The 16,538-nt window shown below is 41.3% G+C and overlaps 1 protein-coding gene across 3 annotated transcripts in view; it reads right to left on the bottom strand.

Annotated features, from left to right (window-relative positions):
- Positions 1-9,938: 9,938 nt before the first annotated feature.
- Positions 9,939-16,538, bottom strand: part of TBCK (TBC1 domain containing kinase) — a 103,682-nt gene continuing 97,082 nt past the window's right edge. For all 3 annotated transcript variants that reach the window (XM_048509552.1, XM_048509553.1, XM_048509554.1), the window contains one exon: positions 9,939-11,109. In XM_048509552.1, coding sequence (XP_048365509.1) covers positions 10,999-11,109 — 111 coding nt within the window. In that variant the 3' untranslated portion in view covers positions 9,939-10,998. The remainder of the gene's footprint in view (positions 11,110-16,538) is intronic.

Here is a 16,538-nt window from a genome sequence, read left to right as displayed (position 1 = left end):
AAAATCTTCTCATCAAAAAAAAATAGAGGTAATAAAAGCAAGAACAGGAGAAAAGGTTTTCCTTTACAATATATGGTTTCATAAAGAGAGTTAGAGAAGCAGAAACTGTCAATCTGCTGTTTGAGGGAAATTTAAGTTTTTCCACATGTTTGGTGTAGATTGTTCTCAGGATGTTATTGGAGAACAGTCTGGTTCTAGCTATACAGGTGACTTTCGGTGAGGCCTGATACAGGGAATGAGCTGCTCAGAAGTATGAATTCCACCACATCTAGATTCAACACTTGCCCTTCATGGCTGTTGGTATCCAGCCAGGAGCTTCTAAATGCCCCTCTGTAGAAGGGCATAGTTCCAACTGCCATGAAAGAAGCAGTCATGTGACCCATCCTGAAGAAGGCATCCCTGAAACCCACTGAGCTGAACAACTACTGCCTAGCGGCCAACATTCCACTTTGAGGCAAGATACCTGAGTGTGTACTAATGTTATATTAGGCAACTGAACGTCATACACATCAGCTTAGAGCAACAGTCTAAGGCCCAGACACAAAAGGAAACAACAGAGTGAATAGTATTATCCCGAGTCTATGACAAAAAGTGAGGTCCTGCCAATCCCCATCCCTGCCCTGAAGACCAAACAAGGAAGGAAAACTAAAGCATGATAACCATTCTAGCCTTTGAGGAACCTGACATAGAGCTTGGATAATGAGCTGGGTTGTCATATGTATTTAATGAGTTTAGATATTAAAAGTTCATAGGGAAGATCTGAAACCTGGAAATAATTATTATTATCTGGTGTTGACCATACAGTTTGACCACCAGCCAGAGTTCTTTCAAAGAATGGGGAGAAACAATGTAACAGATTTAAACTTCCCTTTCCCCTCCAACATAAAGTTTTGCTACAACTGAAGGGAGATTGTGAAAGAGATTAAAAGTCATACACACTAAAAGGCTTTAAGAAGGAAGGGTTGAAATCTCTGCTGCATTTGGCCGACCCGCCAGTTAAACCTGAACTAAGGAATTTGGGTGAGAAAACCAAATCACTCATTTTGTGGTGGTAAAACATAATAATTAAATAACATAATAATTAAATAACATAATAATGAAATAACTGATAATTTGCTCCCTTGGTATCTGAAATGGGTGGGGCCCTTTCACTTTCCCTAACAATAAGACTTGTCCAGTTTGGGGTCTGCCCCACAAATGGGGATTTGTCCTTTATTAGGTGTGCAGTTTGTGACTGACTTTCTCATATCAAGAAATAGAGAAGAAGGACTTTAAGGAACAAGGGTTTCCTTGTCACTTACATGCTTTCTGTATGTTGCTAATATTGCTCTAACAAAATAGGACAGGGATCTTCATGGGGCCATGATCAAAGCATGTACAAATGCATAGCATAGATCACCCACTTTCAGCATGAACATTCAGTATAATTTTGACTCAGGGATGTGGATTATCAGAGCCAAAATTGAGATTCTCCTTGTGGCCAGAACTCTCAACAGCAGCAACAACAGCCTTTGAGAACCAGTTTAGATGGTCTTGGAAATCACACTGTGAAGCCCTGGATTCCGTTTGCAGGTGGTGTGTGCGCATTTGAATGCTTCCTATATTTACAAATAACCCCAGGACATGTTTAGAAGCATCAAAATGAAGGCTGTAATTTTGGACAGACTGTGGAGCAACCCCCGGCCATAGTTCTAGATTGGCGGAGGACTGAGAAACTTGAACCTTTTCTGCGTGACAAACAATGACTGGGTTGCAGGCTCAGGCCCTTCACATGGCTGGCTAACCCATGGACAGCCAGCGCATTGGCCAGGGCATGCGCCTTGCATGGAGGCTCAGGGTTTTGTTTTTTTTAAAAAAACTCACCTTCCACTGGTGTGCTAGAAAAGAAAAGGAGGGGGGAAAAACCCAATTCTCCCAATTCCCACTTAGGGTAAGAGTCTCAGATGGGATATTAAAATCTGGGTAATTTAAATAAGAGTCTCCAGTATAAGATGAAGGAGGCCCAAGCAGATTCTAATTGGAGCTGAATAGTCCAAACATCCTCTGCACTTGCTCCCTACTTTCCTCTTGTATGGTTGGGTCTCCCACCAAAGGGATCACACCGTCGTCATGCAGGAGGAAAGTATCTCAGCAAAGGGAAGCAGGCTGGGTAGTCCAAGGGGGGTTGGGGGTCCTCAGGGCAACTGCAGTTTGTCCTTTGGGCTAGCTGTGGTTCCATATCATTTTGCCTCAAATCTTTCACTGCTGGTGGCTTGGAGCACTGCCGCCATCGCTGATGATAGAACCCCCAGATTCTCCAGAGTCCCATTAATAACTCCTCTGGGCTTCTCTGTGTCAGTGGCAACCTTGGTATCTGATCCCTTCATAGATGTTTGAGTTGCCCGACAACACCTTTTCTTATTGTTTATTGGTACTTAGCATCCAGCCACACGACATGTTCCAGATAATTCAAAAGCTTGGGCTCGCTATCATATGATTTTGCTTGGTCTTAATAAAATGGTATTATACCAGGTAAGGGGGGGGGGGGTTTCTCGGGTTTGAATCCCCCCCCCATTCATGTCCGAAGCTCCTCCTCTCCATTTGTGGGTTTTAAAAACATTTTTTGGTTTTTGGCCTGCAGAGGGCGCATTGTTTGGGCTATCAGCACCAAACTTTCAGGGATTATTTGGGAGACTCTCCTGATGATACTACCTGGGTTTGGTGAGGTTTGGTTCAGGGAGTCCAAAGTTATGGACTCCCAAAGGGGATGCCCCCATCCCCCATTGTTTCCAATGGGAGCTAATAGGAGATGGGGGCTACACCTTTGAGGGTCCATAACTTTAAACCCCCGAACCAAACTTCACCAAACCTGGGTGGTATCATTAGGAGAGACTCCTAAAGATAACCTGAAAGTTTGGTGCTTCTATCTTAACAATTGCACCCCTGACAGCAGGCACACACCCCCCCCCCCAATTTTCCCCAGATTCTCCTTTTAAATCCACCCCCTTCGGCATGGATTTAAAGGGAGAATCTGAGGTCCTCAGTTTAGAAGAAGAAGAAGAATTTGGATTTATATCCCCCCTTCCTCTCCTGTAGGAGACTCAAAGGGGCTTACAATCTCCTTGCCCTTGCTCCCTCACAACAAACACCCTGTGAGGTGGGTGAGGCTGAGAGAGCTCTGAAAAGCTGTGACTAGCCCAAGGTCACCCAGCTGGCGTGTGTGGGAGTGCACAGGCTAATCTGAATTCCCCAGATAAGCCTCCACAGCTCAAGTGGCAGAGCAGGGAATCAAACCCAGTTCCTCCAGATTAGAATGCACCTACTCTTAACCATTATGCCACATTGAAAGTGATGCTGTTTCAGCATGGGGGATAATCCACCCCAAAACAGCATCACTTTCAATGTTGTTTAACTAGGGACCCCAGATTCTCCCTTTAAGGTGGATTTAAAAGGAGAATTTGGGCTCTCTAGTTTAAACACCATTGAAAGTGATGCTGTTTGGGGGTGGATTCCAGCATCAGTGCTAGGCCAGGGGCAGGGCTTGGGGAGGCGTGCCCATGCCCTAGGGGCGGGTGGGGGTGTGCCCCCCGACCCTCCCATCAAAAATCTATACCTACGTCCCTGTATACCACTGTTGTTTTGGGACATTTTTCAGAGAATCAAACCCCAACTTTAGCATAATACAGGGTGTCCAAAATAAAAGTAGCACCCATTTCAAAATATAATTTGGAAGAACACTTTAAATTGGGCTAATGCTGCCATGGCGTTTACCCATGGCAGATGGGATGTTTTTAAAACTCTGTTCTTTTAATCTAGGCTAGTGTTTTAGACTGCCTGCTCCAGGACTTGTCACGGGCAGGAACAGGGAGAACAGGTTGTCACTGCAACATCGGAAAGAGGAAGAAGTGGACTTAATAAAGTGTGCTGCTGTGGAAAATAGGCTGTCTTCTTATTTTGATGCCTAGCATTAAGGACAAAATGGCAGCGTCCCAGAGAAGGAGAGTTTGTTTTAACATTCATTTGTCATGCCTTCGGTCAACTTTGTTTTCAAGGAGAGGAAAGAAAGTTCCAAGAGCTGATAAGATGCGTCTTGAAGTCTAAGCGCCAAGATTCTTTTATCCTTTAATTTTTTTGGAAGATATAATTTCCTGCTTGGCATTTCTTAGTTTAATAAGCATAATTGCAACTGCTCAGGAATGTTTACAGAGCTACATTGTATTTCTCTTGTCACTTTTTAAATTAAAAAAAAAGTAATTCTTCTGTGGTATCCAGCAAAGACCCAGAATTTAAATTACAAACTATCAACTGCATAAAAGTAGTAATTAAATGTCTTATTTTCTCTCAGAACTTACTACTCTCAAGCTATGCAAAATCTAGTTATCAGAGGGGAGATTTTAATGGGAAATAATAACTTTTAATAGGAAAGGAAGTATACATTGTCAGAATTTGATTGGAATTCCCTTCCAGACCAATCTAATTTTGTTCTTCAATAAAATGACTATTGTAGCAGATGAGACATATGTCACAACAAGACTTTGAACCTGATGTCCTGTGACAGCTTCTTTTAAAAGCTCAAGAAAAATGAATCATGAAGAAAGTACTTTACGGAATAGTGTTAGATTCATTAAAAGGACTGTGAGGTAACTCTGCTTGTAGAATTAGTCCTTCTTACCTCTTCCTTTACATTCCTTTACACAAATAATGTGTGTGTGTGTGTGTGTGTGTGTGTGTGTGTGTATAAATATGATACTGACTTGATTGAGAGTGAACTAGGAAAGTTCAATAATTGATGGTGTACATAATATAGGTTTGAATTTGATATTCAAAAATATTTCAGATACACGAGCATTTCATCCACAGTAACTAGGAGACTCTGAGGTTTCTGTTTTCATTTGAAGCAGAGGCGGAGCTACTAGGGGACCAAGGTACATGCGTTGCACTGGGCACGCACCTGGGGGGGCAGAATATTGCCCCCTCCCCCCCATGGCACCCTTCCCCACACACTTACCTTCGTGAATTTGTGCAGGCTGGAGAAACAGCCTGTTCCCTTCAGGCTGAAAATGGCCAGGTGGGAATTACACTTCCCAGGAGACCTTGTGAGCCCCAGGATGTCATGGGAAGTTTAGTCCCCACCAGGCCGTTTTCAGCCTGAAGGGAACAGGCCGCTTCTCCAGCTGCACTAAGGTAAGGGGGAGCAGGGAGCAGGGTGTCGTGGAGAGAGGTGGCGGATGCACTCTGGCCCAGCTATGCCTTTGACATCTCCTGTTTGCCCTGTGTAAACAAATAAAGCTTACACTTTCATTTTTGTTGGCATCCAACATTGTGGTGGGCATTTGCTGAACTTGCCCTGGGTCGTTTGCTCTGCATGCATCGGCTGTGATTCTGATATGTATTCGTGTCTTCGAAGGCAGCTCATTGAAAATTTAAAAAAACCAGGAAAACTATATTTTGCCGAAATCAACTGTTCCTGCTGAGTTGAGCAAACATCCCAGGGCAAGTTCAGTAAATGGCCACCACAAAGGAGGATTTAAGTGGCAGAAACTAGCGGGTGCCAGTGAAAATAAAAGTGAGAGCTTTACTGGGTGGGCAAAAAAAACCCTCAAACACTTTTTTTGAGTCCTGTCTGGACAAAAAATGAGATTTTTTTAAGGTACCCCCAGGACATCTTATTTTGGTTGTGCAGAAAAGTCCACTGTGTCTGGAGTTAGGAGCAAGTGAAACTGACAGGAGAAATTGCAGGAGGAAACTGACAAGGGACTGCTGAAGTAATGACTGTGTTACTATAACTCTAATTTGACTGAAAAACACAGTTCAATAAAAATGTCAAAAATATGGTTCTTTGCATGTGTGCGGGGGTGAGGACTACGTTTCTGTTCCTTCAAGTAATGGCGCCGGGCTCCAATAGTATTTTTTCAATTGACCTGCCCACTTCAAAATTGCTCTCTGCTCTAATTCTACATTGGTAGTTTGATATGAAATTGACAAAGCTGATCCAATCAATCATGATTGCTTATACCTCTGCCACAATGTTACATTACTAGTTTGATATGGGCCAAGTGTGCGGGGGTTGGTGGGCTATATGTTTCTCTTCCTTTGGGTAACGGTGCCTATTCCATATGACTATGCAGTTGCCCCCCCCCTTCAGACATTTTTACCTCCCCTTCTTCCTTCATTTTCAAAAATATTGTTTTGACAAAATCTCTGTCATATCAAACTAGCAATTGAAAAGAGTACTAGGACTGCAGTAACTGTCATGCGCTACCACAGATCAAATTTGGCCCAAAATGTGGTCCTTTGTGTGGTGAGCAGGCTATGTGTGTTTCCATTCTTTTAGGAAATGGCGTCTGCCCTAGGAGTTTTTCTGGCTTCCATTTTGGGTTGGTAGTTCTCAATAGCAGAAATGGAGGCTGAATTGCCACTTTAAAATATGACTGAGTTGTGATGCTAGAACACCTGTGCAAAAAAAGGGGGGGGCTTGTATTTCTGCATCATGGATGACATCCCACTATCATCACGAATACTATTTCAGCAGTAGACTGTGCAATAAATGTAACTGAAGAGACAAAGAGGGGGAAAAAACAAAATGAAGGAGAGAAAGGAGGTATGAGGAAAGATCTCATATAAAACATTTCCAAGGCACAAGGTCGCTGGGAAAAGCTGTGGCAAGGTGTGCATGAGGAAAAGGTCTTGGAGACTTTCAGTCTGATCCAAATCTCACAAGCATCTGCATACATGACATTTCTAGCACCTCGGGTTTCCAAACACCACTTTAATGGATTGCAATGGAATAAAAGGTGCATTGTTCAAGATTTCCTAGGAGGACTAACAGGCGGACATTCCCAAGTCTGCTGTACACTAACAATTTCAAGTTTTGTCATGCAATGAAAAGTGTACAAAGAAGCCCCTCCAGCCAAACACTAATGAATTACTTCCCCTCCCCCAGCTGGGATTTGTGCCACTCCATGGTCTGAATGCAGACACACCTTCAGCGGAGAGCAGTGTCTCCCATAGCTCTAGCTGTGGATTCACTTAACTGTAGACCGCAACCCAACCATCCACAAACAAACCTTTTCTTGGTCGGTATCAGCTGCAAAATTTAAGAATATCAGCTGCCAAGAAATATAGGTTGGGAATAGTTTTAGACCTTGGATTATACAGACTATGTATTGTCGAAGTGTTTCACGGCCGGATTCAACTGGTTGTTGTGGGTTTTCTGGACTGTGTGGCCGTGGTCTGGTGGATCTTGTTCCTAACGTTTCGCCTGCATCTGTGGCTGGCATCTTCAGAGGTGTATGACAGAGAGAAGCGTGTTACACACTGTGTCTAGTGAGAAGAGTGTTTTGTGGGGTATATATGGTCTATGTCCCAGGGTGGGGAACCAAGCAGTAAATGTTTACTGATTCCACCCAAGTTCCACCCAAACATTTTAATCCACCAACTCAACAATAGATGTACTATGGACTTTCCGGATGGGAAACACAACTTAAATTTATATTCTAAAATAAGGCTTTCTTTCTGCCACTGTCTTTATGAAATCTCATGGTCCTCACTAGGCTAAAAAGCTGGACTCTGATACAAATCCTCTACTACTGTGTTTCCCCGAATATAAGACAGTGTCTTATATTAATTTTTGCTCCCAAAGATGTGCTATGTCTTATTTTCAGGGGATGTCTTATTTTTCTGTGTTCTGTTCGTCGAGCATGCTTCCAAACAAAAACTTTGCTATGTCTTACTTTCGGGGGATGCCTTATATTTCGCACTTCAGCAAAACCTCTACTATGTCTTATTTTTCGGGGATGTCTTATATTAGGGGAAATAGGGTATCATTCGGAGCTGAATTTTACATTTTCTCAAGAAGTGCCAGAAAATGAACGGCATCATTACAGACTCCAGAGGATTAACTGAAGCATTTAAAGGGTGGGAACTAGGCAAAGCAGGTCTTGTAATAAGAAGGTGAGAAAGTTAAACCTTCCCTAATTCCTTAGGTTCTACAATGCCGAGTGCCCCTGAATCCCCAGATACTGACAGGTTTGTTATTGTAGCTAATATTAACAATTATCCACCAGAAGAAAGATTTATTGTGTTACTTTTGTGCTTGCTGGCGCCAGAGTTATGTTCTAAATCCAGAAACAAGATAAAATTTCTCCCTACAGAGGTGCCTGAGAGAAGGTGGAGTCGTGACTCACACTGGAGTCAGTTTACAGTGATAATGCCAGGTAAATACATATTCAGTGCAAAAACCTGTCCTTTGATGGCTGATGAATCATGCTTTATAATACCTGAAGGGGACTCCTAATTTCTTTTCTTTTTAAGTATAATTATTCTGTTCAGAAAGACGTTGGAAACTCAGGATACCAGGTGATACCCACAAAAGTATGATAGAACATAGAGCAGTTTCTTGGTCACGTAGCTGGTGTCAAGTAAGTTTATCTTTAGTTTTTCCCTGCCATGTGACAGTTGAGTTGTGACAAAATTCGAGTTAACTTCACGTACCGAGTTTTTAATGTGATGCTTCAGACTTCTATAGACGCCACATACCTAACAGTTCTTCGTCTGAACTTCATTCTGGAGAAGTGGCGTAGTGGTTAAGAGCATGTGCACTCTAATCTGGAGAGCAGGGTTTGATTTCCCGCTCTGCTACTTGAGTTGTGGAGGCTCATCTGGGGAACTGGATTAGCCTGTGCCCTCCAACTCACGCCAGCTGGGTGATCTTGGGCTAGCCACAGTTCTTCTGAGCTCTCTTAACCCCACCCACCTCACAGGGTGTTTGTTGTGGGGGGGGGAAGGGAAAGGAGATTGTCAGCCCCATTGAGTCTCCAACAGGAAAGAAAGGGGGGGGGGTGTAAATCCAAACTCTTCTTCTTCTAAATAGGATGTTAGCAAGATAGGAAGTAATACAATGAAGTACAGCAGAAGGCCTTTCTCCTACTTTTGAAACCGTTTCCCATGATGTACTAGTTATGGCATTGCCCATGTTTGTTTCTTGTAAGTGGCAAAAAAGGGAGTTTGCTGTTCTCAGGGCTGTTTAGGGTTAGAGGTTTTGAGAATCCTCAGGCAGCCAGTGCCCAGGGGCTTCATCTGTCAATCACCAGGCTCCCTCTCACACCTTTCCACCTTCTACCTGTATGCTCCACCTTCTCCCACTCATAAGCCCCTGCACTGCTCATGCTCAGGTGCATATACCATCTGCACACCCTTTCCCCAACAGTACTGGTTGATGCATGCAGCTGGGGGTGCTGCTGCTCTAGCTACCAGCAACATTGCCACTATGTACACATCTTTCCCCAGTGATGCTGTGCAACTAGGAACATGGGGGGCACAGCACCAAGGAAACAGATGAAGATGGGCATGAAGAAAATTGGTAGAAGAGGTGGGGGGTGGGGGGTCAGCAGCAGTGGGCCCCACCAAGAGACCTGGGCCATGGCAACTGTCCTGGCCCGTGCTAACCTTGGACCCAACAAGGAAAGCAAATGGCCTGGAGTTCAAACTAACAAAATCTCCTCCCACATTGTTCATTTCAAGGCCCAATGCTGTGTGAGATCACTCATCCCTATGCCTCAGCCTGACAGGGTCTCAAAAGAGCCACCTCTGTTGCACCTCTGACTGATTCTACTTGTGCACTTCCTTTGAATTTAACGTCCCCTTCCCAATTGCTTTGGATGGATAAAAGGATTTTAGGATCTCTAGGAAGGACATATGGTTTCAATCTGCCTTTTATCTAGTGTCTTATTCTGAAAGATGCAAGGCAACATAAGGGAAATTATAAACACATTGAGCTGCTGCAGTGATCTGTTTGCAAATTTTAAAAAAAAGACAATGATCTAAAATGTTAAATTAGGCCACTCCCCTTGTGTCTTTTCAAAAGCACCTGGGTGCAGTTTTCTATTACCCCCTCAAATTACAAGCATGCAAATATTCCTTTAGACGCTGACGAAAATGATAACAGAACTAGACAGAAATTTTAGGTCACAAAATAATGTTTTAATGTCAAGACCATTACAAATAACAGTACAAAATGAAATGCTTTTTTTGTGTGAACAGGTTAGTGAACACTGTTAGCCATTTTATTCTATGAACCGGAATATACAGACAAGAATAGTTAATTTTCATATTATATATACCAATAATGTTTTAAAATTCAGGCATTTGCTGTTCATTATTAAGTATTTAAACTCTGCGAACATTAAATATTCATTCAAAGAAATGGCAGGTCTCAACTCTTTTTGTTACTGAGAGTGTGGGCAATTTCATTATGAGATTAAAATATTTTCCATACTTCCCATTTCCTTTGTCAACACACCAGCAATGCCCGTTTCAAATTTGTACAATCCACATATTTCATATAAGGACAGAAGTCTATTCTTGAACAAGTACATTCCTCAGTTGTTCGGATGTGTCATATTCAATTACATGGATGGAATTAAGGCTCCTTCATGACAACTAGTAGAACACCACTGAGTTTTAAAAGAATGTATGCACAGATTTTTGAGAAAAAAACTGAAGTATACTTTGAATCTAACTTCCAGTTTATTCTTCATATTTTTATTCTAAAAATATCATCTTTGTCCAGAAATAGATCAGTAAGCATAATAATCCAATCCTACCTGAGCAAACTTTAGCATTTCTTCCTTATGTGAAGGTTATATCCCATTATTTTCAACATTTGTTTCTTAAAACATTACTTCTGCAATATTTTTTGCAATTCCTCTTAATGTTTTGACTGTACAGACTTGATTGACCCAAATCGCTATTACCACTGAACTGCCAGGCAGACAAAATTTGACTGGATGATTATTTAAAGTCTTGGTAAGCTGAAACCACGCCACCTAAAGTTTCACATTTTCATCCAACAAGCACTGGAGCTCCATGCCATTAAAAAAAAAAATCAGTCTTCTGAAAAACTAGCATGGAAAGACTCCAATGATCTGTTACTTTTATTGACATATGTGCCATAACACCTTTACAGTTTTCTCACATAGCTGATAAGACATCTCAAGCTCTCTGGAGATTTACAGTAGCTCATATTTGTGGAGAAGGAACTGTCAGCAGACCCGTCGGCTTGAGCTTGTTTATGCCTCCGTCTAAAATGCAAACCCTTGGATATTTGATTTTCACGAGATGGGCTGCAAACTAAAGCAGAAAGACTTGGCGTCAGAAGGCTGTGCAGCACTCATGTATTTGCACAAATTCTTTCCAGAGTTAAGCAAACAGAGTCAAGATGGCTATTATGATTTCCTCGTTTTTTTTCCTGCTAATCGAACAAACCGCTTCATTAAATGATTTCGAGGCATTTATGTTTTGTCTGTCATCTGTAAGAAACGCTAAACTAGTACGAATAGATTCTGAAGTCCTTTTTTTTGCACAAGATAGCTCTTTATCATACCTTTCGCCTCTATTTCAGATAGGTCAACCTTTTTATCCTCATGAAACTGCAAACAATCAAGGGCTCCTTCATCTGACTCTCACTGACTTCTTCTGCTCATATAAAAACAGCAAAGTTTACTGGTGCTGACACTCACTGACTAGTTAAAGGAATACAGACAAAATGAGTTTCAGGTGGAAGCTGTATCTGCACTTGTGACCTGAAAGTGAGGATTTCTGCTCCTCTCTCAGTCTAGAAATGGGCACATAAACACCAAAATGGGACGAAGCGCTTTCTAAGCTATTGGCTCATTTTAGGCAATAAATAATTCATTGCCTGTTTTAAAGAAATATTGCACAGCTCTACTTCTTAGATGAAAATCTAAATCTCATGATAACATCGACATCTAGGTGAAGGCAACATCTCTTCTCCCCCTGAAAAGCTCATTGCCACACCTAATAAATGTCCTCCTGATCCTTTTGTACCCACCCCTAAACATTTTCATTCTCAATACATAACCAGCCTGAATAAAAGTGAAAATCAGTCACTTCCCAGATCTTTTAGAAATAGCAACAGACTCCATGTTTCCACCCCACAATTCATGACAAGGATAGATGAATATACAAAGGTGCAACAGATATTTATATATATATACAAACTGCAAAGACTGTGCATCTTCTATTATAATGCACACACCATACGTAGGAATTTAAGTCCAACATGCATCACAGTCCATGAGAATTTCTATGACAATGTTCCAAATCAGCATTAAAGTCCATGAATGTCTCAATATGAAACAATATTCCAGCCCAAAACCCTATTCGTGATGATATGGGGTTTTCATGCTTTCACCAGTGGTACTGGACATTCTTTTTTTCAGCTTGTTGGGAGTCACTCAAAGAGAGGGGTTTTTTTTATGTTACATCTGCCTTGTCCCCTTATCAACAGCATAATCAAGTGATAGTTCATGAACCAAACTAGATACAAGGCCAGTGTGAAGAATTAGGGAAGAATTTTAAAAGCTTTTCTTAACATAAAGATAGTTAGCAGTGATCAAAATGCATGCACAAATTACATACCACATACACACACTCTCTCTCTCCCTTTCCCTCACACTCATGCTCAAACATACATACTTGTAACAAGTAGTTTCTTATTGTTGTTATTGGTTTAAACAAAAACTAATCATGGTTTTCTGTTATGAAAGTGATGCAAAGATAGGGATTAGTCTGAAATATAAATCAGATATTAATTGTAGTTGCTGTCCAACTTTGTTGGGTTCATTCAACAAATGGGTTCATTCAACAAAAGATATGGGTCAGATCCCAAGTACCATCAAATGACTATCTTGCATTAGGGGGAAGGGTCTTCTGCTAGCAAGAAGTGCCTCCACTACTAGAACCATAAGATCCAGCCCACTGCCTCATCTGTTTTGTATTTATTATTCTCAGGAACCAACAATGCTCATAAGGTTTTCACCACTCAAGGGTGAGGGGCTGCCAAGGAGTAATGAAGGGTTTTTTTAAAAAAATAAACCTGCTCCATGTGCTTATTATACAAGGAATAGAACTGTGCAAGCCCATCCTTATCAAAGTGAATAGGAATTGTAGTGTACGTAAGTACTTAAGAGTCTTGCTGGATCTAATTAAGGGTCTTCCTGGTCTGGCAATCAACAATAGACAGCCAGATGCTTCAAGGAAGCCCACACATAGGACACGAACCCCCAGCAACTAGAGTTTAGCAGCATGCTTCTTCTGAACCTGAGTATTTCCATTTAGTTTTCAGGAAGAATAGCATGGTTTTTGGATGTAATAAGTTTGGTTTGCCAGTGGGCATAGTGTATTTCGGGATTCTATAGTTCATCACATTGCCCATATACTATATTATAGCATCACAAACTTTTTGCATCTGACAGATGGAATGTCCTAGACATGGAATCTTCAGTGTCTGTGCTGATGGATAAATAGCTATTGTGAAAAGAGAACTGAAAACCAAAGAGAACTGGTCTTCATGTCTTTCTCTCCCCATACATGTCAGCGCTAATCAGCACAAGAGGAACAGTTCAAAGACAGCAAGAACATACTTGAGACTATTTAAAAGACTGGAAAATTCAATCTGTCAAACGGTACCAGCTTGGGACACAAGAAAGTATGCTTTGCATCTGATCCCACATCTAGCAATGGATGGACCTTCAGATTACCTTTCCATCCCTGAACAATACAAAGTCAGTAATTTTTGTAAGTCCCCTCACAAACAATCCCCTTTTCTAGTTCCCAACCAGACAGAACTTTCAACAGTGATCCCTGCAATTGTGACCCCCTCGTTGCCTGTAGCCTAAATACTAAGTCCAGTGAGGTGCCACCAATATTCCTTCCACACAACTGTCTTTGATTTTCTAAAGTATTTTAAGGATCAAAGGGAAGCCCAAAAAGGAATAATCTGGATGATATGCATCTTGCTAGTGCATCTAAGCACCATGAGATCGCAGTAATGGACAACTTTAACTTTAGCTCATGTGCAGCTGTTTCTTCAAGGGTACAGATCTTAGTGTTTTGCTAATTGGTTGGTATGGATGAAAGAACCAGGCAGATATGGCTAGGGGCTATGAATTTTTCTGCAATCCTTGATAAAGACATAATGCAACTGCTGACCAAAAGAACAAATTTGCCAAGGAGAATGATTTGTTAACCAGTCTAGTAGCCTAAAAAAACCCCTGATTTCTTCCTTCTCTTCACTGGATAGACAGCTTTCTGGATATATTGGATGCTCTTCATCCCAGAGATGAACACTTTTTGAACCATATCTATGTCTTGGACAGGCAATCCCAGCAAAGCAAGTAATCCACACTCACTTCAACACAATACTACAATCATGAAAAAAGTGCCAATCACTTGGAGAGTTTCTATCAAACACCAACAATCTGGAATGGAAGAGAATAGTCATGTGGGAAAACAACATTTAACCCCGATGGCTGCAAACAGGTGTTCACGAAGGCACCATAAGAGTTGACAGAGATGGAGATTGATTCCTTTTCATGTAACAAAAACTATATTCCACATTTTTGCAAACTTTCTGTGACTATTTTGACTTCCATTTATCCAACAGGCATCTGTATGGGTTGCAGCTTTGCTTCTGTGTCAGTGCTGACAGACTGTCCGGCACATTGTTCTTTTCTAAAGCGTCAGTAATCATGATCTGGTAAAACAAGGCTCTCAGTGAAGCTGTGACAAATGACCCTCCTGATGAGCCAAAGGGCTAGTACTACTATCATGCCAGAGCCCCATAGCAACCAGGCCGGACAGAATCTGTGACAACTGTTGAAATATCACTTGGAAGAAAGAGGATGGTGGCATAACAGAAACAAACAGTGCATTTGCTAGCTGGGTGGTCTGGGGAAATGAGCAATATTGCAGAGCAAAGAAGTGGCAAAAGCTTTGAATACCTTTCGAACAGAACGGAAGGATTCCTAAATAATATATCTACTGAGGGAAGAAGAAAAAAGATGAGAGAAATAGGGAGAGCATGAATGTGTATCCCTCTGAGAAGATGATAGAATGTGGATTCACCCACTGAGAAAAATGCAGCCAACTAGAAAATTATTAGATCAGATCGAGATGCCATCTAGTTCACTATTTAAAACACATATTTGTAGCTATATCACACACACATTTCCTAGGAAGGTATCTTTCTGATATAGGAAATCATTTGTGTTCACTGTACATACACAGCGAGACACAGAACATTTACCACTTATGAGGGCATACATGCAGGTTCCTACATGGATATGTTATCTTGTACATTCTTCAAAGAAAATGCTTCTGGAATGGAATTTATTATTTCTGCTTATTTCCAACCCAGTTTCATTTCTTGTCCTAAAAGTCACAAAATACATAACACAGCTCTCCCCTCCTTTTTCCTTTTTTTGGTTAAAAAGGTTAAAAGGTTATTTCTGGTATGTGTACTGCTGGAGGGGAAGAGAGAAACAATCATTCCAAACATTTACATGGACCTCAGAATTTTACTCTGCCCGCAGGTCTGTGTAACTATTGTAAAGTTAAATTGTGAGATGAAAGAAAAACAAAAGAGAAAACTATTTCCTATAAAAACACGAGGCATGAAAAATATGAGAATAAAACACATTTGGATAGAAAACCCTTTACACAGTTCTTCAGCAGCTAGAAGCTAAACTTCTCATCATAGGCAGACAAAAATAATCCAATTTCCCTTTATTCTTCAGATTGAGCGGTGGAGGCTTATCTGGGGAATTCAGATCAGCCTGTACTCTCCAACACACACTAGCTGGGTGACCTTGGGCTAGTCACAGTTCTTCTGAGCTCTCTCAACCCACCTACCTCATAGGGTGTTTGTTGTGAAGGGGGAAGGGAAAGGAGTTTTTAAGCCCCTTTGAGTCTCCTTGCAGGAGAGAAAGGGGGGATATAAATTCAACTTCTCTTCTTCAGTTTGTTATTACTTGTTTGTTATACTCTACTGATTTCTGGTACCCACAGTTCTAAGTGAATTTGCCTTCCTCTTCCCAACTATTCCCTCATAGTCTTCAGAAGAAAGTAACAACCAGATAAAATCTAAATTTTAATATATATAATGAGCCCAGAGAAGCTCTTACTATTTTCTTATTAAGTCTCAGTTGTCCCTATAGTTAGTATGGGGTTAGTTCCTTTTGTATAGTGTTCTAAGGGAGGGAACTTTAGTTAGACCCTGTCCCTTTAAGAAGCCCCTTAGAGGCAGTCTTCCTTTCATTACCCAGTAGTGCTCCTGTTCACTTTAGTTTAATCTAAGGTGCCAGTGGAGCTGGAAGGCTGCAATATCTCTTACGTCTAAGGTGTATAAGGAATATAAAAGCCTAAGGTGTATAAAGAGCATTAAGTTTAAGATGTTACAGAAAGTAGAGTCCAGATAGAGGACACTGAAGGAACCAAGAGAAAGTACAAAGTGGACTTTCTTGGAAGAAGTCAAGAAAGAATCAAAGTCTCAAGTTTCAAGTTGTTCCAGTCAAGCAAGTACTTTGTTTTAGTCAGACCCTGGGAGGAGTTAGGGTCATAATTCTTCAATGCCTTAAACCTCTTTTTTTTTTAAAAAAAAAAAACCCACCCTGTTACACCTTGCTTGTGAGTCTCCCACTCTGTTCTGGCCGAGTACAGGGCACCTAAGACTGTTTTACTTGAGGAACAGAACATAT

This window comes from Sphaerodactylus townsendi, linkage group LG10 (assembly GCF_021028975.2).
Source record: "Sphaerodactylus townsendi isolate TG3544 linkage group LG10, MPM_Stown_v2.3, whole genome shotgun sequence".
Taxonomy (NCBI): Eukaryota; Metazoa; Chordata; class Lepidosauria; order Squamata; family Sphaerodactylidae; genus Sphaerodactylus; species Sphaerodactylus townsendi.
Note: the sequence above shows the minus strand (reverse complement) of the source record. Positions and strands in the feature narration are given on the sequence as shown.